Consider the following 26,867-nt stretch of genomic DNA (forward strand, 5'->3'; position numbering starts at 1 on the left):
AGTTTGCGAATATTTAGACTGCCTGTCCTTTACCCCTATCCCCAAGTTCAAAAGACCAAGTGATTAGAAGTCAGACCTCAATAGGTTTAAAATTCACTCTGACCATTTGGCTTCCAACTCCTGACTAAACCTCTCCGTGCCTCAGTTCTCCATCTGCAATCTGGGGATAATACCTACCTCTCAGGGTGGCTGTGAGGATTAGACAAATTAATATGTGAAAAGCTTCCGGCACCGTGCTGAGCCTGTGGTACACAGAGGACTCATTTTACCGACTTCCTTAGGCTCTGCTAATGAAGACACGCCGCTTAATTACACAGATTCTAATTGGGACCACATTTCCCTAAAGAAATCTGTTTATTAGGTGCCCATATGCTGTTCGCACATAACTACAACTTTTATATTTTCTAATTTCCAAAATAGTATGTTCATTGTAAAAATTAGAAAATACAGGTAAGCAAGAAAAGGAAGAAAAAAAATCCTGGGTAATCATATAGCCAGCTGTGAATACATGGCATATGTCTGTATCCTTGTAGCAGGGTGTTCCTGTGTATGGGTGTATACAGGAGATTAGTAGTTTAAAACAAAAAGGTACTGGTTATCGTCTGGAACATATTGTAATATACTGGGTGCACGGTTCCTACGTTGCTTTACACAATTTGGGATGGCTCTGTGGAATTCTCTTGTACTGTTGTAGCTTCCTCTTTCTAGTTGCTGGAGGTCAAATTGCTTGGTTTTATACAGTAGGCACATTCTTTTTTTTTTTTTTTTATTGTTTTTAATATTAATTTGTTTTGGACAGAGAGACAGAGCATGAGCAGGGGAGGGGCAGAGAGACAGGGAGACACAGAATTCGAAGCAGGCTCCAGGCTCTGAGCTGTCAGCACAGAGCCTGACACAGTTCTCGAACTCACAGACCGCGAGATCATGACCTGAGCCGAAGTCGGATGCTCAACTGACTGAGCCACCCAGGCGCCCTACACTAGGCACATTCTTAAAGGTTCTGATACATATGACCATCCCAAGCTACTAAGTGCTTATTACAACTGGTTAATGGCTGTCACTGTGTTACTCTCTCTGTTCTTCAGAATCCTTTGATTCCAGCAAAGTGTAACGTTTCCTGGTAAGAGTAAGGCATTACGTTGTTTGACCCAATTCCAACAGGCATTAACACATCTTGAAAAGTAGGATTTTTCTTTCTTTCTTTTTTTTTTTTTTTTTTTGCTTATGGGAGAACTTCCCCAGGGTGGGGAGAAAGTAGTACAGGCTTGGCTCATTGGCAGGGAGGACCCATCGTCACATGTCCTGAAGGGAGAGGACTTGGGCTGGCAGAGGGATGGAACCAGTGAGTGGTTGCGTTTGTCCCAGATCTGGCGTCCTGAGCTCGGCAGAGAGTTTTGTGTTGAGATTGTTTAGCTAGGTCACCAGGCACAAGTGGCCCTGGGAGACTGACAGCCCTCCGTAATGCGACTGGCTCCTTTTCACAGAGCAGACTCAGAGGGAGAGAGGATGTAGGAGGATCTCATGAAAACTTGGGGGCTGGTGGAGTTAAATCCATTCCCTTCTAGAGGACTCTTGAGAGAAAACACATGCAAGGAACAGATATGGCCAGAATAATGAAGCCCTATGTAAAAAAAGATTCAGGTAAAGGCTCCTTGTGAAATCTGTGTTATTTTTCTTTAGCCTCTAGATCACCTTCGGTTACAGAGTTACAGGAGACAGAGATTTATTTCACTGACTCTGTAAATAATAGATTGACAATTTTGTTTCATTTTACTCGCTTCTTGAACTTTGCACTTTTGGTAGTGAATCAGCCTTGGGTATAGGCTGGCCTCAGCTGTTGGCTTTTGGAACACATCTGGCAGGCAGCAGAGAACCCCCAGGACTTTTGGCTCCAAAAGCATTGGCTTACATTTGAACTTAGGGAATGTTTCCAGTGATTGTCATTGAAGTTTTATTCATACACCAGAGGACGCTGTTAGCTTGAGCTGGAGTTGGGCTGCTGGCTGGAGCCCCACATCTCACGCCAATCCAGTTAGACTCTCAAGGGGTGGAGAGGTCACATTTATGGGACTAGAGCACAATGCAGCTGTACCCTTGCGTGTATCTTCCTCGTACTGTAACTTTGAAATTGTTTCGCATTAAGCTTCCTTCGGAGAAGTCCTGTGAGTGTCTGCTGTGGGTGATCACAAGGGCCTGTCCTTGCCCCGCAGGCTACATGAGCTATATAGTGCCAGGAGACATGAGCACAGAGTGCTCTGGAGCTCAAAGGAAGGGTACAGCCCCCTCATCTTGGATAACCAATACAGCCTTGTCGAAGAGGAAGGGAAAGCTAGAAGGAGGAGTTGTTTTCCAGGTGAGCTGCAAGAGAGACTCTCAAGACAAACATGTAAGATGCTTATGGATATCTTCAGGCAGCAAGGAGAAGTGTGTTACTTACAACCCATGGTCCATTATAGGACAGTGCGGAGCAGCAGTGAGCATCTTACAAATAACGTAGCAGATGTCTGTCTTGGTCCAGACTCAGGCGGTCTAAATAGCATTTTGTATATTTCCTTAGGCTCACCTTAATTCTCAGAAATACCAGGCCCTTAGGCCTGACATTTAGGTTAGAGTTCCCAATGCCCAGTCTGGGGGTCCCTTCCTGCCCTCCTCACCTCTGCTCTGTCAGTGTTCAGTGCTGGGCTCTGGGGACACTAGCCAGATGCCCTCAGACTCCAGGGACTTCATTTTAGTCTGAGGGATCAGAAGAATTCTCTTTTATGTTCGTTCCCATAGGGTCATTCCCTCTGTCCTCAAACTCTGCTCTTGTCGTTTCACGGCACCCAGTATTCTTGCCTCAGTCGACTTGGAAATCTAAGCTAGGAAGGGAAGTGCTTTGTGTCACACACACACACACACACACACACACACACACACACACACACACTCCCTTTCTCTGGGCAAGGAACAACAGCCTCCTCTCAGTGTACATTTTTTAAAGTAAAAGAGAGGAAATGGGGAGGAAATCTTAACTTTTATTTAAAAAATTATCCTTCTGTTAAAAATGTCAGTCTATCTTCCTCTTCAGAAATGACTCTCAAGGTCTTTAAAGCTGAGCTAAGATGTGGAGCCCCTTGTTTTTTCTAAGTAGGAGTTTGGCGCGAGGGGCTAGTAAGTGGTTCAGGTTCTCCTAACAAATACAAGTGAATGTAGGGCTCCCAGTATTTTTAGTTTCCCAGTCTTTTGTAAGCTGTGTAAATGTGAGAAATTCCTGCTGACACGGAAGTTATTTCAAACCCCATTTGGGAGGTATTTATTAATAAACAATATTTCTTTCCAGTGGGAATGAAATTAAATCTTTAGTTAAACCAAACTTTCTGGTCCCAGGACCCCTTTACATTCTTACAAAATACTAAGGACCCCTAAGAGCTTCTGCTAATGTGGGTTGTATCTATGGATATTTGGTGTATTAGAAATTAAAACTGAGACATTTAAAAATTAATGAATTCAAGCATAAAAACTCATTACATATTAACATAAGTAACATATTTTATGAAAAACAATTGTGTTTTCCCCAAAAAAAAGAAAGAGGAGTGGCACTTCTTTTTTTTTTTTTTTTTTTTTTTTCATTTTTGCAGATCTTTTTAATGGTTTACGAGAAGACAGGTAGATCCTCATGTCAGTTTCTGTGTTCAGTCTGTTGTGATTTTTTTAAATCTATGAAGAAAATCTGGCTTCACATAGATATGCTGTTGGGAAAAAGGAAAATTTGAGGGACCCCTGAAAGGGTCTCAGAGAATCCTCAGGGGTCATGGATCACTTTGAGAACTGCTGCTTTCAACAGATAAATCACTAGAGTATGTGATAGGCTTTAAGTGAAAAATTGTCTTTGAGAGTTTCAGTAAATTATGGGTTAAATCAGTCTTTTATGAACAGATGAACACATTATGAAATCTTATATAAAGTATTTTTATGGTTTTTGTACTTATTATGCATTCTCCTTTCTGTGAGCTCATTGAGGATAACATAAGAAGTCCACGATGGACATTTAGTAGAGGGAATTGAAATGCTAAAATCCATGGCAAGGACTCTCTCATTATAAAATGTTTATAAGATGCTCTGCCATGTGACCTTCTTCAGTTCCCATTCCAGTTTAGGAGTTGGCATACTTTTTCTATAAAAAAGAGTAAATATTTTAGTCTTTGTGGGTCATCTGGTCTCTGTTGTTAGTATTAAACTTGATTGAATACATAAACATATGGGTGTGGTTTTGTCCCAATAAAGCTTTATTTATAAAAATAGGTGATGGATTAGATTTGGCCCAAGGATTATATTTTGCCGACTCCTGCAGGAGTTATACATTACAGTCATAGCCTTGAAACTCTCTTTCCCTAAATCCCTGGTCTTTGGCCATGAAAAAATTAAGTTTGTGATTTTCAAAGGAAAAAGCACACACACACACACACACACACACACAAACACACACGAGTTGAATTTCTTCATTTTTATTTTATGGCACATTTGGAACAGTCAGTTTCTAGTGGCGTTGGCTGTGTGATAGCTAGCAAATCTGGGCAGTCCTCCAGGACGACTGAGTGCGGTCAAGTCCGAAGTGTAGAGTGTTGATTTCAGGAACTGAAGAGGACGGATGATAAAGAGTTTGATTGCTTTAGGGTTTTATTTCATTTCTTTCCTGGGTGCTAGTTAAGTTTCTAAGACAGCCAGAGCCAATTTTCACATTTTTCCTTAGTTGATTTAATAATTTCGAAATACAGTCCAATCTCCCCAAACCCAAGAGAGATGGTCCTATTTATGCCTTGTAAGTAGGTATGCTCCAGAATCATAGGTGTGCTGTTTTATGCCTTTCTTGTTGCCTTCCCTCCTTACAGAAATACAAAGAGTATGAGAAAGACGTAGCCATAGAAGAAATCGATGGCCTCCAACTGGTGAAAAAGCTGGCAAAGAACATGGAAGAGATGTTTCACAAAAAGTCTGAAGCAGTGCGGGTAAGTGCCTCTGGTATCTTCTCTGTATTGCCCAAAGACACGGAGGCACCTTCAGGGGACTGGCATTGATGACTCCAGCTCTCAAAGATCAAAGTTGACTCAGCTATTACGTAAACATTTTACTTTCTTTAGTTAACCAGCAAAAGCAGTTAGTAGGGGCACGATAGGGTTCAGGTGACAGTTTTCATCTTAGAATTTTATGTCTTCAGTGTAAGTGCCACTGATTGTACAGTCTCAGAGGATGGCTTATGACTGTGCAATACATTCACTAATTACCAAAAATCATTGAAAGGCACATTGTAGTTCAACTAAGCAACTATAAAAAATTTAAGCCATGCTTGCCGAAATGTGGAGTTGAAAATCTCAATGGAGTAATGGAGTCTAGATGAACTTGGAGGCTTCCCTTACCTCTACTGGAATATTACTATAATTATAATGTTTCTCTCCACCAGTTAGAGCTCCCTGAGGTTTCATACTGTCATCAGGATGAATGGAAAAGTATCATTTTGGATTTCCAAGGTGGCTTCCAACTTTATTCCTTGTTGCCAGCTCAGCAGTGAATCGTACCTTCTTGCTTTAGAACACATCCCACATCTGTGCTCTGTTGGCACGGAGGTATGGAAAGGAATGGCAGTCTGAAGAGTTCTTTATCTCTAACCTATAGTTTGCTTACCTTTTGGTTTCGATAATTATCTCCAGAATCACTTTGCTCTAAAAGGCCTCTTCCTACTTTCACTTCTCCCGCAATTCATTGGCCCAACAAAATTTCCACACATTATTCCTGCTTTAGACCTGACAGTGCCACTCCAGTGCTTGTCTCTAAAACATTGTTGTGCTACTTGGATTGCGGGGAGGAGGGTTGTAGCCAAGTAGGGAAGAACGTGAGTTTGGCCTGGCTTCTGCGCCTGCCTTGGTCACTTACTGAGCTTTTACCTTTAGTAAAACTGCCCTTGGGAGCCTCAATGTTCTCATCTGTAGATGGCAAAAACACACAGGCTGAACGAGGATTATACAAAGTCATGATTTTGAGCGACTGAGCACACACCCTGGCTTGTGTAAGCCATGCTCATTGAATGGCCGCTTTATACCGCCACTATGGTCGTTCATGACATAAGTAGAGACTTTTAGGGAGGAAGTCTGAAGTATCTTAGAAGAAAAAACCTTACTTTTAGTTGCTACAGAAGTATTGCCCTGACAGCCAGCCCTGGGAGCTTCGTGGTGATCCCTGCGTGTCCTTATGTCTCTACCTCGAAGCAAGTGCTGTTCTTTACAGACATGGTAGCCATCCGCATCTCACACTCAGAACCTGAAATACAAATGCAAAACAAAACAAAAGCCCGCAGTAATTACTGTTTTCTGCTTATAAAATGAACACCCCTTTGGTGGCACTTGAAGAATATATTGAAAAGTATCAAACAGAGAACAAAAATCACCTGAAAGTCAGGCTTGTGTTCTTGGTGGCACTTGAAGAATATATTGAAAAGTATCAAACAGAGAACAAAAATCACCTGAAAGTCAGGCTTGTGTTCTTGGGTTTCCTTCCTTCTAGTCTTTTAAATTTGCATTTCTGTGCATGTACTTGTGTGTTTTTCTTCTTCAGTTGGCAGGTGTACTGCCTGTTTGCTTTGGTGTCCAACTTCTCTACGCTTGTTTGCACCAGTGCTCTGTGTGCTTTTCCTGGCATCAGTACCTTACGTGATTTTCTTAAATGGCTGCATCACATTTGAGTTTAACGACGTGTCTACATGATTTGACTATTCCTCCAAATCTGGATATTTAAGTTGTTTGCAAGTTTTGGTATACATAATGCTGCAGTGAACCTTCTTGTATATTAATAACAGATCAGACGACTCGGCACCTACTATATGTTTGGTGTTCCTCTTAGGGTTTTACAGGTACTCGCTTGTCCTTAGAGCAGCCCCCAGAGGAAGGTATTATTACTATCCCACTTTTACAGAATAGAAGACAGAGGCAGAGGTTAAGTCACTTCTCCAGGGTCACATAGGGGGTGGGGGATGGGCCTACGGACCCAAGTCCACGTTCTTCATCACATCCGTGCCCTCAGCATCAGTCCTTTACTTTGATTTCCTTCAGATGAATACCTGAACACAGAAGACAGTGCAGAGACGCTAACCCCATCTTCAAAGGTTTCTGCTTGCGGCGACATTCGTGTTCAGATAAGGTTGTGCCAGTTCACGGTTCCTCCAGCAGGAGTGGCACGTGAATGCTCATTTGCCTGAATCCTCACAGAAAAATGACGATGTTTTATTTTGTTTTAAATACTAATAACAACGGTTGTCAGTTTGAGAGAAGGAAATGCTATTTTTAGAGAATTTTTTTTAATGTTTATTTATTTTTGAGAGAGAGAGCGAGCGAGCATGAGTTGGGGAGGGGCAGAGAGAGAGAGGAGACACAGAATCTGAATTAGGCTCCAGGCTCTGAGCTGTCAGCCCGATGGCCGATGTGGGGATTGAACTCATGAACTCTGAGATCATGACCTGAGCTGAAGTCGGACACTGAACCGACTGAGCCACCCAGGCCCCAGGAAGTGCTATTTTTGTTTCAATTTGGGTTTCTTTGTGAATCACAGAATTTTAGAGCAGAAGAGGACTTACATCTCTTTAGCTTCTACCTCTGCGATCGACAGACAAGGAAGCCCGGAATGGGAACCTGATCCTTGGGGGGCTTGTGCAACATAGCAGGGTGATGCAGAGGTCCAGCCAGCTCCAGAACCTGGACTCATCGCTCAGAGGCAGGGGCCCACGTGGCAAATGAGAGGTTGGTGAGAAAAACTAAAGAACCAAAGGACCTCTTTTCCTCACTCACCTCTGTGAAGATGCCAGGAGGAGTAGGTGACTTACTAATCTGTGCTCATGTTTATCGAGTCTCTATGCACCAAGCCCCATGTGAAGCACTTTATATAGGTCATCTAATTTCAACCTGCCATCAGCCCTGGGAGTGAGACACCGTTCCTACATCACTGGCTCAGAGGATGAGCACACAGACTTGGCAGGGTGGAGTCACAGGCCCAGGTCACATGGACGGGCTCAGTGGGGTTCCTTTTGCACCAGAAGGTAGGATTGCAGTGCCTCTGGGTGTAGCTGACCAAGTGCAAAGTGTTTTGCACAGTGACTGGCGAACAGGAAGCATTCAGTAAATGTTTGCTGTAATTGCTGGCAAGGGGACCTTTCAGTGTGTAAGTATTTAATAACTGAGAGAGTCGTGAAGCTTTAAAAAGCTTCAAGGATATTGACAGCAGGGAACTTAATTTTGAAACCTTTTGTTTTAAATTAATGACTTAAAAAAAAAGAACTGATATGGTTGGTGTGGTTCCTTTGAGAAGGAAAAAAAAGGGTGCTTTATTTAAATTGAAATGTACCCAGACTAAAGGCATCCAGTATTCTCTGAACTGTGTATTTTAAAATAGATGTAGGAGACCCTTTGTAAACACACTTGATACCATAAAATCTAGGTTAGCTGGTCCAGTGATACGTGGCAGCCCCTGCTTCCCATCTTTAAACAGAAAAGAGGGCTTGTATGTCAAGTTGGGGTTTGGTTTGGAGGCAGTTTTGCTATTGAAATGGGCCTGGTCCTGTTGTGAGCCAGGCAGCACTACTGACAACAGTCATGAGCCATGTGGCATTTGGGATGAGAGCAGGTGGCCACTGAGAGGGCCCCTGGATGTTGCCTTATGTGGAGGCCAAGGAGCAGTGGGTGTGACTGTTTTTCATATTATAATGACACCTCACTTCTCAACTAGGAAAGGTTGCTGTTTGTCCCTGGGATTGGTAAGCTTTTGAAGTGCAGACACCTCAAATGCAAATTTGCCTGTCGGTTTGCAGGTAGAGTCCTTATTTGCCAGGTGGCCCTAGAATGAACCACCGTGCAACAGGGCCCTTCTCGTCCCATTCCGCGTCACCCACTGAGCAGCGACCCCTTTCTCTAATGGCCCAAGAAAAGTGGATTTTAGAATCTGCTCCATCCTTCTGAGGTACCATGCCTGGAAATCCTGTTTCCAAGCTTCCATCCCCACCCCCAGCAACCTGAGTCGGGTCAGAGGTCCTAGTGCCTTCCTGCCAGTAACTGATCCAGTACCGAGTGCTCATGGATGGTCGGATGGTGGATGGCCGGGAGGATTCAGGAACATACATAAGAAATAACTGACTCACAAACGACACAGATTGTTAAAATTTCCATTGATGTCTATAAAATCTTTGTGAGATGGGTGCTGGCAATTTCGAAAGGGGCATAACCCCTCCGGTCTGTGAAAGTAGGTGCAGTGAGTCAGTCTGGGCCAGGAAACAAAGGAGCACTTACAATCCCGCCCCACCCGCCTGTCATGTCTTGGCTGTTAAACAATGTTGATCTTTTCTCTGTCTCTTCTGGCTTGATTTCATCATTCCCCCATCACTTTTCCCAGTGATTAGTTGAATCAGAGTGATTTTATCATACTTGTCCCCTATTTGAATTACTCTCCACTATGCAATTATCCTATCACAGAAAGTCCTATTTTCTCCCCGTCAGATGTCTGGAGTAAATGTGAAACCCAGAGTGGCCTGCCCATTACATAACCTCTGTCCTCTGCTTGGTAATGGATTATACGTAACTTTCCCCCCCGGCCTAGCAAATTACAAATAACCTTAGCTTCGGTAATTGCCATTAACATAATGGTGCCATCATTATGGTAGCATTTCTTAACTAATATTTTCTAGCACCTTTCTAATGCCGTCGGTGGTTTAAATAATTTTTTTTAATTCACTCAGTGGGTTGATGTGTAGGTTATTTTAACTTAAGAGCCAGATTGGGTTTGATGCAGTGATGCTGCTACTCGCTCGTGTACAAGATCATTGTGCCCAAAGCATTATCTCCCACCTTCTTTGTTCAAACGTATTCAAGCTACCAAGCTCTCAATTGATGTTACTGAGCAATTTATCAAGTTTTAAGTCCCTATAAATGGACAAGAAATGGAAACAATTTGTTTTTAGTTCATTAACATTTCAAGGAAGATATTCCACATGCTGGACGCGGGGGAAGTGATATACATCAATCCTCTGCCAGTAGTGGACCCCTGTTGGGCCATGCCTAAGTGACACCTGGAAATGCTCAACTGTGTCACAAGAGAGAGCTCATCCGAAGCACTTTTGACCTAGCTCCCCTTTATCCTGAGTTGCTGATGACTTCAGGGAAGAAGGCAAAAGAATTGTGTTCAGTGGCTTTGTTATACAGATGGGCTGCCCCAGCATTTCCTTTGTCTTCAAAATCCAAGCCTCCACTGGGAGTAATACAAGCTATTACACAGCGGGGAGGATCATCTGAGGCCCCGGGGAGCTCTGAGCAGGCACAGACAAACCTACAGTTGGAGGGGAATCGGTAGGAAGTAAATCTGAGTAACTGTGGGCATCTCTGATTATAGGCATATGCTTTTAGGACAGATTCCAACACAGCCAGGAGATGTAATGATGCTGTGATTTTGGAATGGTCCATATAATTGAGATGAGCAGCACAACCTGGAAAAAGTACATACACCAGGAAATAATAAACAGAAGGACTTTGGAGAGTTTGCACATATATACTAGTATTCTCTAGAATGGCTTTCTAAGGGGGAGTTCTCCAGAATAAGTATTGCCTTTGATCTTGTGGAACAGCTCTGGGGCAGCCAATGCCTTCATCACACTGATCTTGGCTAAAATTGTAACCTCCAAAGGACCCGGAAGGCTTTGAGGTTGTACCTGCTTCCAGGGCCAGGTACTGATCCATCCATTGCAACTTTCACTGCTCTACCGGACAGACTTCAGGTCTCCAATAGCTTAAACACGTTTCTTTCTCTCTCTCTCACTTACATACACACACACACACACACACACACACAGGATTATAGGATGTTATCTAGTTTGGTAGCATATCAGGCAGAACATTAAGTATTTTATCTGCTGTTCAAATTCATCTTCTCCCCCAAGCAATTAATTAGAAATGTCTAAAAGAACCAACTTCCTTGGGGACTATGAAAAGGCACAGGAAGCAAGTTGTACCTAAACTTTCTAAGTGAAGAGTCTCTTGTTTTCCAACCTTGGATAAGATAGTTAATAATTTTGATAGCACTCTGAAGCTCAGACCTGTAAATAAACTTAATCTTGTTTTACTTAGTTTCTGATTTACATTGATAAAATGATAAATCGGGCACTTGAAAAAGAGTGTATTGCTTAAAAATAAACATCCTTGCTTCTTGGGAAAAGCTAAAAGAGACTAGATTATATATTAAGTTTCTCTCCCCTCCTATAGCTACCTGCTGTTCGCTGCAGAACTGATTCCCATTATAGCTGTACTGTGGGAAGTAATTGCTGTTGTACAGTAATTCAATTTCAGTGCATTCACGCATCAGTTCACCGATAGGGGTTTATCTGGAGAAACCTGGGACTTGAAAGCTTTTTATCGAGAAATTCCACATGCAGCAAGACGTTTTTCCTAGGTAACGAATATCAGTATTTGCATTTAATAAACATTTACCTTCTCAGAAAAATGGATTTTTTCCCTCTGCAGAAGAGATTTACGCCAATCTTCCAAAAAGCTAGAGGGTACTATTAAAGCAACTTCCTCTAGCTGTTTTTTGACTGGTGTCTACATATGTATGACTATAAAACGCATCTATGTCTTTATGTAAATATATATATATACACATATATATGTGTGTGTGTGTGTGTGTGTATATATGTGTATATATACATATATATATATATATATACACACACACACACACATACATACATACACACACACGCTGAGGCATGGAGAGTAGGAGGCACTTAAGGAAAGCATGATCTGTACCACACATATACATGATATAAGGGATTAATATCTACAGAAACTATATGAATACTTCTGGTTTAAAGACTCATCTATATCTGTAGGCATTGTGAAAATTGTTGGTGAGGAATATTTTCAAAAGAATACCCATTAAGTTGGAAAGGAAGTCAACCACTTGATTTATGAATTTTTTTTTTTTAATTTTTTTTTCAACGTTTATTTATTTTTGGGACAGAGAGAGACAGAGCATGAACGGGGGAGGGGCAGAGAGAGAGGGAGACACAGAATCGGAAACAGGCTCCAGGCTCCGAGCCATCAGCCCAGAGCCTGACGCGGGGCTCGAACTCACGGACCGCGAGATCGTGACCTGGCTGAAGTCGGACGCTCAACCGACTGCGCCACCCAGGCGCCCCAAATTTATGAATTTCTAAATGAAGGGCAGGTTCATAGGACAGACTGTTTCTTCCTATATACAAAAGCTCTTAGATCGTAAGGACTCTTTACATATTAAGTGCAAAATGAGCTGTAGAAGTCTTAGGAGCTGAATATACCTAACATTGCTAAAAGGCCCTTTAGTTCTTGCCCAAAAGAAGAAGAAACTGGACACATTCAAAAGATTTTTCTGCCTTTGTTCATTTCTCATCTGATCTCAAGAGTTTCAAAATGTGTTTCTTAGAAGAGGAGTAAATTTATTTCAGGCAAAAATATCGTGTTTTGAGTCACAAATGAAAAGACTACTGTTTGTTACATTATTGTATCTTGTAGCCTATTTGCTTCTTTGCTCACTCCTCCCTCCCTCCCTCTCTCCCTTCCTTCCTCCCTCCCTCCCTCCCTCCCTTTTTCCCTCCCTCCCTCCCTCCCTCCCTCCCTTTTTCCCTTCCTTCTGCAAACTGGGTTGTAAAACCCCATGCTATGTGTAAGAAAATTTACAGCAGAAACCTCACACCAGAAAAAGCTTAAAAAGTAACAATGGGGTGCCTGGGTGGCTCAGTCGGTTAAGCATCCAGCTCTTGATTTCAGTTTAGGTCATGATCTCACAGTTTGTGGGATCAAGCCCCACGTTAGGCTCTGCGCTGACCATGTAGAGCCTGCTTGGGATTCTCTTTCTCATTCTCTGTCTGCCCCTCCCCCTGCTCACTCACGATCTCTCCTTCTCTCAAAATAAATAAGTAAACATTAAAAAAAATAGCAACAAACTGGATTCACCAGTTTTGATGAGGTCAGTGAACCATTCTTGGTTGATGGTTGAGGTGAAAACCACAAGTCTTCTTGGGTTTATTCCAAAAGGGGTTGGGTCTCCTCTACCATACTTCAGATTGTATCCACCTGAGCCTCACAGAGAGGCCCGGAAGGCTGTTCTCCAACCTACGTTGAGCAGCTCACCTGCCTCCTGGGGGAGATAAGTTTCCTGCTAAGAGAAGAAATGTAGGTGACATTTCATCTCCGGTCTCCATCACCCTCCTCATGCGGGAAGGTGGGTTGGCTTAGTGAACTGTATCCTGACTCTCCTGCTTATTCTGGAGCTGTTGGCCCTTAGGCGTTCTTCTTTGTGCGTAGAATCACCGCTTGAAGCTCTTGCCAACTTCAAAGTTATTAGGTACATTCCTAAACGTTTCTCTAAAATCTCTCCATTTTTAAAGCTTTATGGAAGACTTAGTTTTGGAATTTCTCTGTAACTCACCTCACCCATATTTGCTCTATTTCTATTTTTGTTTTGTTTTCATTGATTATACACATTCGTGGTAAAAAAATAACACAAGGTGCAGAAAAGGATAAAGGAGAAAGTAAAGATCACAACACCAGGGGATTAAGAGGCACTTGGTGTCTTTCAATACCTTTTGTTTTTAAACATCTTAATTTCTTTTCTTCCTGATGTTTTTCTATTTGTGCATTTGTATATGCGTTTACACGCATTGAATCATTCTTTCCTGTAACCAGGTTTTTTACAAAATTAATTTTACATGTTGTGGACATCAATCCATGTCAACGAATATATATATTCCTGTTATTTGTTCTAATCAAGAAATTCTCTTTTGGTGAATAATTGATGTTATTGGTGAAATACTACTTGTGAAATAGCGTGTCCCTATGATAAGCCATGATATGAAAAACTTTCTTGCAGAGAAATTGTGTCCATTCATTTGATGCATTTATTAGGACCTATTCTTGGAAACAAAATGAAGGCTTTTGGTCTCCCTTGCCAGCTTGTCTTCCAGACAGCATCCGCCTGCTCGTGTTCCCACCTGTGAGGCTGGAGAGGCTCTCCTTCTCCGTTGTCCTCTCTCACATTTGGCTGCTGTTACTTTTGATCTTTGTTAGTCTTACAGGCACAAAGTAGTATCTCATTTTACTTTGTTTTATTTAATTGCTCAGCATTTAGCATGGGGGAATCTTCTCTGGCTCCTCACTTGCCCTGCACCAAGGTTTGTGGCAAATTACACAATGTCTCAGAGCATGGGCATCAGTGTTACAGCATAGAGAACGTCCGTGCTGGTCCTTTATCATCTCTCAAAGAAGTGTGTAGGCCCAGGAACTTTCTTGGACACACTTGGAGGGCCCTCCCTACCCCTTTCCTCTTCCTTCCTGGACTGTATCATAATAACAGCCTGGTTGTAGGGGTGGGGATGTGGGGCACTGACTGCCAGTTTGGAGTGCCAGTTTGGAAGAGTTTTCTGGGAATCCCAGTGGTTCAACACCTGAGGACCATGGTGCTGGGTGTTTTAGACCCTCTTACTGCAGGAAAAAGTCACTACTCCCAAGAGAAGTTGAGCCTGGTATAGCCCTTCTCACTGAGAAAGGACTCCATTTCCAGCTGGCTTGTTGCTGGGTGCCAGTGGTCACTTTGGGTCATTTTTCCTTAGGGTACCATCTTTCTATATGTTCATTGGTCAGTTGTTTTTCCTTTTTTTCTTATAAACTGCCTGTTAATGTCCTTTTCCATTGTGTGTATTATACTTGCTTCCTTTCCTTGTCCCCACTTGTCCCTACTCAAGCCCTGGTATCTGTCACAGTATCTTGAGTCTGCAGTTAAGTGTTCATTAAACATTTGTTGACTGACTTACAGACCTTCCCTCTTGGCATCAGGTAACTTAAAGTCAGAGTGATCATAGTTACAACTCTTCCCTTTGACCAAAGATGTCCTGAATGATGAAGGGGAAAGAAGAATATCAGGGTTTAATTGCAGAGAAACCACAGGGCTCATGTGCCTTCCAGAAATTCACTGTGTGTTCTGAGTGAATGAGTCCTATGTATGCTGTCCCAAATCAGACTGTGGCCTGCTTAGACTCTAATCCTCAGCTTTGGCCCAGTCCCTCCCCACGTGGCCCTTCTCCCAGAAGTAGGTGAATAGGGGACTTGAAATGGACAGAAACCAGGCCAGCTGCTCAGAGTGGAAATAAAAGTTAACAATTTCTATCGAGGGAATCAAAGAACTGCCCCCCTGCCTTCCTTCCATCTTCCTTCCTTTTTCCCCTCCCTCCCTCACTCCCTGCCTTCCTTCTTCCTTCCTTTTTCCCCTCTCTCCCTTCATCCCTTCCTTCCTCCCTCCCTCCCATTTGGTTGGAACCAATGAAGGAAGACGCTTCCTGGACAGGGGAGGAGAATGTCAGTGTTCTGAGGCTATGACTTAGCAGAATAACTATAATTTCCCTGATGTTCTCTGAGCCTGGCTGGGTGATCTTCTGGTCATAATGCAAAGCTGGGTGCTAGAGCTAGGGTGTGTGCCCCCGGGCGTGGCAGATGTTTCTCTTCATGTGGCAGGTGGTAAAATGGGCAGCTCACTACCCACAAGAAATGGAACACACTGATGTATGAGCAGATTCAAGGGGCTTTTCGTAAATTTGAGTATGATGTCATGAAGGAGAGTTTTGGAGTGATGCTGAGAGTAGTTGCCAGGCTCCCCACTTCTGGGCTTATTGCTCTCTCAACTGTAGCATGGCTGGGTCAGGGTACCTGTCTAGAGCCCCGCCCCATCCCGCCAGCATGGGCCATCTTGGCATCCTCTTTACTCCTTTTATTCAACTTTTGAAAGCTGTACTGAACTCTGTTTTGCTTAGTGTTGACTTGAGAATTGCTGTCTGTCCTCTAGAACCCCAGTGTCATGAGGGTGGGGACCGCGATGGTCACGCCTCCCCTTGTAGCCCCGGGACCCAGACTGGGCACTCGGCAAGTATCTGTGAATGAATGAACTTGCTACCCCGGTGATGATGCTGTCATGGGGGTAAGCCCCCCATGCCTGGAAGACCATCTGGTCATCAGGGCATGGTGCCAGGTAAGGTTTCCTGGGTGTTTCCTGTGTGTTTGTGCCTGCCCTGGCCCCTGCTCCCCACCAGAGGATCCATTTCTCCTCTGTCTCAGAAGCTTGGATTTGCTTTATGTTGTACGATGATAAAGAAAAAGAAAGAGAAAAATTTCTTTCCCATCCAAAGTGAAACATCATTTAAAATCATATTTCCCATTTTCATTGCCTATTTTTATTCTCCATTTATGAAATCCGGTTTTGAAAGATTTCCTGTCGCTTTGGTCAAGACCAAGTAGACCAAACAGCCTGGGGAAGAGAGGCTCGTGGCCATGGAGACCTGCGTGAAATTACAGTGCTGATCCCTGCCTTTAGCCTAAGTAGCAATTATGCCCCATCAGGGCGCCCACATGGAGGCTTTGAGCTCGCCTCACTGCGCTCTCTGACTGCCTCTCCACTAGAACTAAAAGAGGGAGGCGTCGTCCGCAGGTGGAAGTTGTGCAAGACACTATCTGAGCCCGAGTGGCTGGGTGGGGACAGCTCAACACAGCAGTGTTATACCAAGGTGCCGGTTCCTCTGCTGATTTTTCAAAGATTGGTATCGTTTCTACACCAGACCAGGTAGCAAATAATGCCACTTAATTTATACTCAGGCGAGGCAAAAGAAATCTTAAGAGGTTCGTGGGTGGGAGGAAATTATGGTGAATCACTGAAGTGTCACCATCAAGAGATCAAAATGACAGAATAAAGCCGTAATAATAATAATAAAAGACCATTGGCTTTAATTGTATAAATTACTGGCAACAAATTAAGGGTTTTCAGTAATATTTTGAATGCATAGTTAGTATGTTTAACCAGGGATGAGTTGGTGACATCAGTTGTCTGTTTCTGGTCTCTGCTCAGTTTCCCATATGGAGGTAAGGAGCAGCTGGTCCTACAAACACAGCGAGATTATTTACGTTTTGTAAATTAGGTTAGGAGGGGAAAATGAAAAGGTAGTTGGGGATTCATTGGCATTTCATTTACACTGCATTCAGCGGAGGTTTGACAGCCCTTTTGAGTAATCAGAGTCTTTGTTGAAAATCAGCTGGGATATCATTGACTGCGCATCTCGAGCCATACTGGCTGCTTGAACAGACAACATATAATGCTTTTGCACGATCAGGGGCAAATGGGATTTTTTCTCTTTTTTTTTCTGGTGTGCCTTTTAGCTGATTCTGTGTGTCAGTTGGGGAGGAAAATCATATCCTCGGGAATATACTTAGCTTCTCTCACTGTGTGCGTTCAGTGATTCTGGAGCATCTCATCAGGTTGTTTGATGGGCTTCGTAGAGCGGTCCTTCCCGGGGTCTCTAGAAGGCTGCGGTGGCCGTCGGAAAGCAGACCCTCATCCCAGTCACAGGGGGAGTTGCTTGTAAACACTCCAATACCAACCAGTGAGGAGGAGTCTCCTCCCCTCAAGCAGGTATCTCTGGAAGAACTTCAGGCCAGGCAAAGGTGCTGGCCCTCAGCACTTTTACCAAGAGGTGAGCTGGTGGGTACCAGCTGCAGAGGGGCAGTGGAAGGAGCTCAAGGCAAGAGCAGGGCCAGACTTGAGGGGGGGGCAAGGCCCATGGGCAGCTGTTTGGACCGTTAAATGGTGGCCTCTCTTAGAGGAGTGTTGGCCTCTCTTAGACAGCCTATCTCCAAGAGGACTTCCCCCAAAAGCTCGGTGGACCTCTTCCTTTGCCGTGCTGGGAGTCTGTCCTTGTAGTCTGTGTATCATCTGGGGACAGTGTAGTCCACAACAGGAAATCAGAGGTAGCCTCTGAAGGCAGACATGGTGGAGATGAGTTTACTCCAAGGAAGTGTGTTCTGCCTTCTTTTAATTTTTTTCTAATGTTTTTATTTATTTTTAAGACAGAGGAGAGAGAGCATGAGTGGGGAGGGGCAGAGAGAGAGGGAGACACACAGAATCCGAAGCAGGCTCCAGGCTCTGAGCTGTCAGCACAGAGCCCAAAGTGGGGCTTGAACTCATGAGCTGTGAGATCATGACCGGAGCCAAAGTTGGATGCTCAACCAACTGAGCCACCCAGGCGCCCCTGTTCTGCCTTGTTTATTTGGCAAAAATGAACACAGGGTGGACCGAGTGGGTGTTCTTCTAAAGCTGAGTGTGTGTGTGTGTGTGTGTGTGTGGGCGCGCACATATGTACACACCTAAGTGCATCTAACGGTGTCAGGAATGGGAGCTGGGGAGTGGAGGGTGACGCATGAATGTTTGCTCTCACAGGAATTGCTTCAGTGGAGAGACGGAGGTCAAAAACAAGCAGCGGTGTCACAGTTATAAAGCAGTGGTCCCCGGCCAGTCCTGGCCGCAGACAGGTTTTGCTTGATCTGTGTGGGCTTTGAGAAAGAAAGTGAAATCACGTATAAAAATAGGAAGTGATATAAAAATATCCAGATTTAAAATAAATAAATGTTAAAAAAAATTAAAAAAAAAAAGAACTCTTTCTCTGACCCTCCCCTGCTCATGCTGTGTCTCTCTCTGTCTCAAAAATAAATAAATGTTAAAAAAAATGTAAAAAAAAAATCCAGATTTAAAGCTTTACAAATTGAGAGGTGTACTCCCCTCTCCCTTGTCCCCCATCCCCACATGGCAACAGTCTGCATGAATGTTCATTTTGTTGATTTCCATGCTGCTCCCTGCTCATGTATGTGGCTGCTCTGGCTCCAAAGAGGGCTGAGTTTGCAGCCTCTGGAGTAGTCCGATGAGGGCCACAACCTCTTTAGGGGACACGGAGGAGTGTTTGAGTGTGTGAAGCTTGAAAGCTCCTAGGCAAGTACTCGGAGCTTTCACAAATCATGCTGGACATTGTCCCTGTTATGGTCACCAGCATCAGCACATTATGGAGTGCTTCTCCTCCGCCACACTGCTCTGCTGTGCTCTCTGTGTTTGGTCTCATTTAAATGTTCCATCCCTGTGAAGTCGGATTGAACAATTCTTGGCTGGGGAGAGGGGATGTTCACAGGATAAGAAAGCTTTGTACGGGGACATGGGATTTCTGTGTGTGTGTGTGTGTGTGTGTGTGTGTGTGTGTCTTTAAGTTTGTGAACCACTGGATGGGACTCTTTCTGAGATTTTCTTCACCTTTAACATTTTAGAATTGCAGCCCTTGTTTTAGGCTTTTATGCATAAGAAGTCCTATTACTTTTGTTGTGTATTTTCTCCCATCTCAAAGAAGACTTAGATCTATGTAAATAACTCTCAATCTGGTCTCATTCATAGAATCAGGCAACAAAAAAGAGAAGTTACCCCCTCCCTCCAACACCCCTCCCTACAGCGCACACTTTCCTACTAGAATGATGGCGGAGACAATATCTCTCACGGGGAGAAGGGAATGAAAAATGCTCAAAGTGGTTACATTTGAATATGTGGCACTTATCTCTCTGTGCAGGCACCTTATAGAAAAATAATTTATCAAGCTTCGTTCAAGAAAAAAGAACATTACATCTTCGTCAACAACAACATCAAGGGCTCACCATGGTAGGAACGGGACAATAAAGGAGTTATTTTAGCAGAATTAACAGGAAGAAATTAGCCCCCTGTATCCTTCCTTTTTATCATGGTGTGGTGCATTTGCATATTTTCAAATTTCACATTTGCATAGTCAATGATTTTAAATTAGATTCTCACATCTCCTCTCTGATGTTTGTCATGTGTGTAACTCGTCTTAATAACTGAGTTGTTAGCATTTAAAAAAACAGTTATCTAATCATTGGCCCAACCTGGAACCACACCAGCACTGAGTTACTTTGCAGTCTTTTAACAGCTTAGTAAGATACTATTCATGCACAATACTATTCACTCGTTTAAAGTGTACAAGTCAGGGGCACCTGGGTGGCTCAGTGGGTTAAGCGTCCGACTTCGGCCCAGGTCATGAGCTCATGGTTTGTGGGTTTGAGCCCCATATCGTGTTCCGTGCTGGCAGCTCAGAGCCTGGAGCCTGCTTTGGATTCTGTGTCTCCCTCTCTCTCTGCCCCTCCCCTGCTTGTGCTCGGTCTCTGTCCCTCAAAAATAAAGAAATGTTAAAAAAAAATTAAAAATAAAAGTATATGGGATGCCTGAGTGGCTTAGTTGGTTAAACGTCCGACTTTGGCTCAGGTCACGATCTCATGGTTCGTGAGTTCGAGCCCCACGTCAGGTTCCGTGCTGACAGCTCAGAGCCTGGAGCCTGCTTCAGATTCTATGTCTCCCTTTCTCTCTGCCCCTCCCCTGCTCATGCTCTGTCTCACTCTGTCTCTCAAAAATAAATAAATGTTAAAGAAATAAAAAAATAAAGTATATGGGGTGCCTGAGTGGCTCAGTCGGTTAAGCGTCCCACTTCTGCTCAGGTCATGATCTCATGGTTTGTGAGTTTGAGCCCCATGATAGGCTTTGTGCTGACAGCTCAGAGCCTGGAGCCTGCTTTGGATTCTGTGTCTCCTTCTCTCTCTCCCCCTCCCCTGCTCATGTTCTCTTTCTCTCTCAAAAAGACAAACATTAAAAAAAATAACAAAGTATACAAGTCAGTGTTTTTTAGTATACCCATAGGACTGTAGAATCATCACCCCAGTCAACTGCAGAGGCTTTTCATCAACCCAAAGAGAAGATCCTATACCTGCCAGTCACTCTCCATTTACCCCAAAACCTCCTTCCTCCAAGGAGAATAGGCAAACACTATTCTACTTTCTGTTTTAAAGATTTACCTCTTCCGGATATTTCATATAAATGGAAGCATACAGTGTATGGTCTTTTGTGATTACCTTCACTGAGCATAATGTTTTCAGAGTTTATCTGTATTATAACATGTATCAATACTTCATTCTTTGTTATGGTCAAATCGTGTTCTCTTGCATGGATTACCACATTTTTGTTTATCTGTTCATCAGTTGGTGGTTACTTGTGTTGTTTCTACTTTTTGCCTGTATTGACTAATGCTGCTGTGAGTATTTGCAGACATATTTTTGCATGGACATATATTTGTATTTCTCTTGGGTATATATAGGAGTGGAATTGCTAATCATGTGTTAATTCTAGGATTGACCTTTTGAGGGACTGCCAGACTGTTTCTAACATGGTTGTGCATTTTACATTCCCATCAGCAATGTTTGAGCGCTCCGATTTCTCCGTATCCTTGTCAACACTTGTTATTATCTGTTACACACATTACTGAGTGCAAAGTCATATCTCATTGTGGTTTGACTTGCATTTCCCTAACAAGCAATAATGTTGAGCATCTTTTTATGTGCTTATTGGCCATTTGTATATCTTCCTTGGAGAAATGCCTATTCAGATCCTTTGCCCATTAAATTTTGTTTTATGTTTATTTTTGAGAGACAGTGAGACAGAGCAGAGGAGGGGCAGAGAGAGGAGGAGACACATAATCTGAAGCAGGCTCCAGGCTCTGAGCAAGTGTTCAGCACAGATCCCAATGTGGGTCTCGAACCCACGAACCGTGAGACCATGGCCTGAGCACAAGTCAGACACTTAACTGACTGAGCCATCCAGGCGCCGCTCCTTTGCCCATTTAAAAATGTTGTTATTTGTCTTCTTATTATTGAGCTGGATGTATTCTTTATATGTTCTAGCTACTAGTTCCTTATCAAATATATGATTTGGAAATATTCTCCCCCATCCTGTGGGTTGTCGTTTTGCTATCTTGATGATGTTCTTTGTAGCCAAAAGTTTTAATTTTGACAAAATCCAATGTATCTATTTGTCCCTTTTTTGTGCCTGTGCTTTTGGCATCATATCTAGGAAGTCATTGCCTAATCCAAGGTCACAGAGATTTGTGCCTGTTTTCTAAGAGAGTTAGAGTGTTACCTCTTAAATTTAGGTCTTTGATCCATTTTGAGTTAGTTTTTGTATATGGTGTGAGGTGGGGGTCCAACTTTGTTCTTTGCATGTGCAGATCACTTGTCTCAGCACCACCTGTTGAAAAGGACCCTTGCCACTCAAGGTGAGTTCCTTTCAACTTTGACATGTAATCAACTAAATGCTGCCATCGGAATATCTGATCACTACTATAGCTGTGATCACAATGGCACTCTTATACTGATTCTGATAAGCATATATCAAGCACTCTTCATATGTTATCTGGTTTAGTGCTTACGACCCTCCTCTGAGTTGGGTAGCGTTACTACCAGTTATGAACCCATGTTACAGGTAAAGCAGCTGAGGCCGTTTCTCACTGTAGATAGCTGAGATTTCAACCCAGGCCATCTTCCCTCTCAACCTGTGTGTTGTACTATCTCTTCTCGGGTTTACATTAACATCTCAAAAACAGTGGCTGTGAGTGATCAGGAACCTAGCTAAGCACTTCAGGTGAAACATGTTAGCGCTTTTCAGAGTACAGGGTTCACCAGAATAGCCCAGGAATATTGTTAGAATGAAGACTCCATTTCCGGAGGCTGAGAGTCTGCGTTTCCAGCGAGCTGAGAGAAGCGAATGCTGCTGGTCAGGGGATCACATTCCAAGTAGAAGGAGATTAATTAGTTCACTGGTTCTCAGACTCAGGGGCACGTTGGAATTGCCTGGAAGCTTAGAAAATAGGGATGCCCAGCTTCTCCCCCAGGGATTCTAGTTGACTTGGTCTGGGGTGTGGACTGGGCACAGGGATTTCCAGAAACTCCTCAGCATGTTCTAATGTGCAACCAGGTCTGAGCAGCACTGATTTATCTCGTTCCACCCCTCAGGGAGCCCCACAGGTAGGCACTTGAGTCTGCTTTGAGAGGCGAGGCTCCCAGCTTGCGGAGGCTACCTGACTGGCCTAAGGTCACACAGCTGCTAGGCTGTGGACTCCCAGGGGAGCTGGGAGTCCAGTCCAGGCATGATTGCAAGGGCCGCTCCCAGCTCTCTCATCATGGTCTATGATTGCCTCCCCATCACAGTCAATTTGAAAAGGAGTGAGTGAAATGGGTGACTGACCCTGGCCTGAGCCAGCTCTTACACAGGGTTGTCTGACTCCTTCCCCCACTTTCCCACACAGGGATCTCCCATCTCTCCTAGGGATATGCATGCGTTTTCACTCCCTGCTGCTCTGAACTGACCCAGATGTGAGGTCCCAGTCCCTATGAATCAAGTTCAGGTTCTCTCATTTATCTGGTTACTTCCTCACAGAATTGGACAGGATGAGCAGTGCTTCAAACTGATGCTTGTTGGGAGTGGGCAAAGTGCTCCTTTCTTTGAGAATTCCTGCCATTTTAAGGAGAAGATAAAAGTTGAGAGTAGCCGTGCACTTGATTGGTTGGCTGTTCCTGCCCTAAGGTGCCTTTATCCCTACAAGGCTGAGTGGCCTTGAGGGCTCACTGCACCTGCCCTGACTGCGCTTGGCCACAGGGGCTTTTACCATCCTATCCACGTTGTGGACTGTGAGCCGTGTCTTCTAAATTGGACAGCCTGGGTCTCTGAGTTGGCTGCTCTGGGGACTAGATTGCAGCCATGAGGAAGAAGTCGGTTCCCAATCCACATGGAGTTTACCGGTCACTGGGGGAGATGGATGCTGAGTCCAAAGTTAGAAGAGTGGGCAGGCCTGGAGGCAGGAAGTCCCGGAGGCAGGGGGCCACGAGGGCAGCCGAGGACTGATGAGGAGCATAGCCTGGGACCCAGAGATGGCAGAGGATGGGCTCCAGGCATGAGGAGATTCACGGCTGAAGCTGGAGAGGGAGCTGGGAACGGGGCAAGTTCACAGAGCTGAAAGGAGAACAGAGCAGGGGTCGGCTTGGAGTGGGGAGAGCAAGATGAGGGGCCCTGAGGTCCACGAGGTGAGCTGGCGCTGGGGGTGGGGCAGAGGCTGGTGCGGTGGGGTAGAAGCGGTGGATTTGTGCGGTTATTTGAATGCCTCTCTTGCCACCCACCAGGGCGGCGGTTGGGTCCATTGTGCCCCTGTGTTACCCTCAGCACCTTGCACACTTGGCTCCGTGGGCAGAAGGTGCTTACTGAAGAATTTGGGTGTCAGCTAAAGATGCAGGAGGCAATGGGAGGGTTTGCATTTCTGTCTCTGCACTGCTCTCAGGCTGTCTCCCTCTCTCATTGTCCCTAGGGCAATGCTGCCAGGTTCCCCACTTTTCTCTGTGCATCTGACTTATATCCACCCACCCCTTTCCTCAAAAATGTCTTTTCTCCTCTCAGTAATGGGAAGCAGCTCCTCCAGATCACAGCGGGAGGCTCAGTTCCTTGGTCGCCCGCCCCTCTCTTCTAGCTGAGTGTACTTTGAGGAGTGGAGAGAACAGATCCTTTGTACAGCCCCAGGAGCCAGAAGCCCCCAGGAAACGCTCAGGAGGAAGGGGCTGAAAAGTCCCTGCAGCCTCTCTTGTGCTGGGAGAAACCCTGAGGTCTGTTCTCAGTGGAACAGAGCTTTAGAAAAATTTCAGCTACATTTAGCAGATGGATCCGTTCTGGATTGTTCTATTTTCATGAGTCTGACCCACCACTCAGGCAGTAAGTGGGTGCGGGCACCTTCTATGGGTCAGCCCAGGAGGGGAACTCACCCATTAATTCTTCAAGCTTGTCTCCTCTGGGGGGCTCACCTCTTTGAAGGCAGTTTTGTGGAGACAGTATGTAATTGCGTGCCTTCATCAGTGGCTTCTGGAAGCATGCCCCCTTTGTCTCAGTGACCGTAGCAATTGAAGAAGGCCTGCTTTGGGAATGGTCGCCTCTTGTAGAAGTAGGAGCACGGGGCCTTTGCCAACACCGTTTGTTTTGCCTGCGGAGTTTTGATGCACTAGCTACTCAGTTGACCCTGGTTCATTTCTTCTTTGGGAGGTAGCACGTCTGCCTGGGCTTTGGAGCCTTGGAGACCTGGGGTTAGCCATCATTTACTGAGTGTGACACCTTTACCTCTCTAAGCCTCTGTTTTCTCATCTGTGAAATGGACATGATAGCATGTCGGGCATTGTGACTCTCAGGGTAGGGGCAGGGCTAGCTAGGTTTGTAGCTGGTTCCATCAAACTCTGAGCCCAGATCGCTCCCTTCTTGAAACGGAGACACTGATGCAGAAGTCACCACCGGAAGTTACATGAAGGTCCAAGGGGAAGCATGAGTGCAGCATTAGCCTGGTGTCTGCGAGGAGGAAGCGCTGCAGATTGAACAGAACAGTTTAAACAAGAAAACTAGATTGATAACCTGAGCTCATCAGTCCCTGCCTTTCAGCCAAGGGTAGGATGGTTGTCCGGTGTGGGCAGCATTAGGCCAGCCTTTAATGGGGTGATGCACGTAGGGGAGCCCAGGGGTCACAGACAATTTTAACAGTTATGTGTGTATTTTATTCTATATTAGAGGAAATATAGCCACATTTTAAAGCAAAATTACATAAGGTATGTGAGTTGTTTTAAAGAAATGTAATAAGGAAAGGTGAGTTGAGGCCAGGCGTAACATGTTTTTTTGGGGGGAGGCATTTGGACACTCCCTGGGGCCTCACCATTAGAGAAGAGGACAGGCCAGATGTGCTCGTTGTGGCCATGGCAAGTGATGAAATAGTTGTATGCAAAACAACTGGGGTTGATCTTGAGTGAAGCAATGTATTAGAGATAGAATCAGATTTCTAACATCAAGGCATCTATATAAATTAAAAGCACATAAGACAGCACAGTTAACGCTGTTTATCAAACCGGATTAGAGCGGGTGCCAGTGGGGGCGGGGGCTAAGAGTGTAGGTCAGGGTGGGAAGGGAACATGTAGGTGAAGAGGGCGGGCTTGCACGGACAAGTGCCGATCATACGCTGAGTGTGAACAACTCAGTCTTGTGTGTGCTTGGTAGCTGTACACTCACGCGTCGGGTGAGCCGCAGATGGACGTGTCGGTCCCCGTCGGCATGCGGGACGGTGGGCTGAACTGGCAGGTAGCCCTGGCAGCAAGCAAATGTAGGAAGCGGGAGCCATGGCGCAAAGGTAGAATGATAACACTTAGAGTGGACTTCTCTTAAACTTTCTTTGTATGTGGCCCACCAGTTGTACTTCACACACACGACGGCACTCCTTTTTCTCAACAACCTTGTGAGGTAGGTAATATTATTTACCCTTTCTTTGTGGAGTACACTGAGGCAGGTCCAAGGTCATGGAGGGAAAGCATGGGAGAGCGGGTGCTGACCCAGTGCATCTGACCCCAAAGTCCAGGCCCCCCATTCACGTTACGCACAAACTCCTTCAGCCAAAGATGCTTTTAAAATGGGTGCACCTTGGGGCACCTGGGTGGCTCAGTCGGTTGAGCAACTGCGGCTCAGGTCATGATCTCACGGTTTGTGAGTTCGAGCCCCGCGTTGGGCTCTGTGCTGACAGCTCAGAGCCTGGAGCCTGCTTCAGATTTCAGATTCTGTGTCTCCCTCTCTCTCTGCCCCTCCCCTGCTCATGCTCTGTCTCTCTCTCTCTCTCTGTCAAAAATAAATAAACATTAAAAAAAATAAAATGGGTGCACCTTTACACCCCCACCCTGGTTAATACTTGCATGGCTTGAGTTCTTTTGTCTGTACATTATTTAAAACAGTCCTTCTAACAGTAGTTAAAGGCCCCGTGAGCGGTATTAGGTTGGACCCTTTCAGGTGGAGGAAGATTCGTTGTTGCAGCCCTTTTGCTCCTCCTGATTCTTGATTTTGTGCCTCTGAAGTCCAGGGTCTTACCACCTTATTTCTTCCTTTCTTGTTCATTTGCATTATTGCAACAATAATGCTGTCTCCTCCTCCATCCACGAGCCAGCCAGGCAAATGGCTTCATTCCAAATAGCATCTTCATGCTTGCTGTCTATAGCAGGTGAGTGTATAACATGGGCTTCCATGTGTGTATCTTCAAAATGATTTACCAGGAAGATGCATGACTTCTACGGTCGACAGCTGAA

The 26,867-nt window shown here is 44.6% G+C and overlaps 1 protein-coding gene across 3 annotated transcripts in view; it reads left to right on the top strand.

Moving 5' to 3' along the window:
• The window catches only part of CACNA2D3 (calcium voltage-gated channel auxiliary subunit alpha2delta 3), an 897,621-nt gene that overhangs the window by 173,528 nt on the left and 697,226 nt on the right, over positions 1-26,867 (top strand). For all 3 annotated transcript variants that reach the window (XM_045051588.1, XM_023249840.2, XM_023249841.2), the window contains exon 3: positions 4,869-4,985. In XM_045051588.1, the coding sequence (XP_044907523.1) occupies positions 4,869-4,985 (117 nt within the window). The remainder of the gene's footprint in view (positions 1-4,868; positions 4,986-26,867) is intronic.

Source organism: Felis catus, chromosome A2 (genome assembly GCF_018350175.1).
Source record: "Felis catus isolate Fca126 chromosome A2, F.catus_Fca126_mat1.0, whole genome shotgun sequence".
NCBI classification, from domain to species: Eukaryota; Metazoa; Chordata; class Mammalia; order Carnivora; family Felidae; genus Felis; species Felis catus.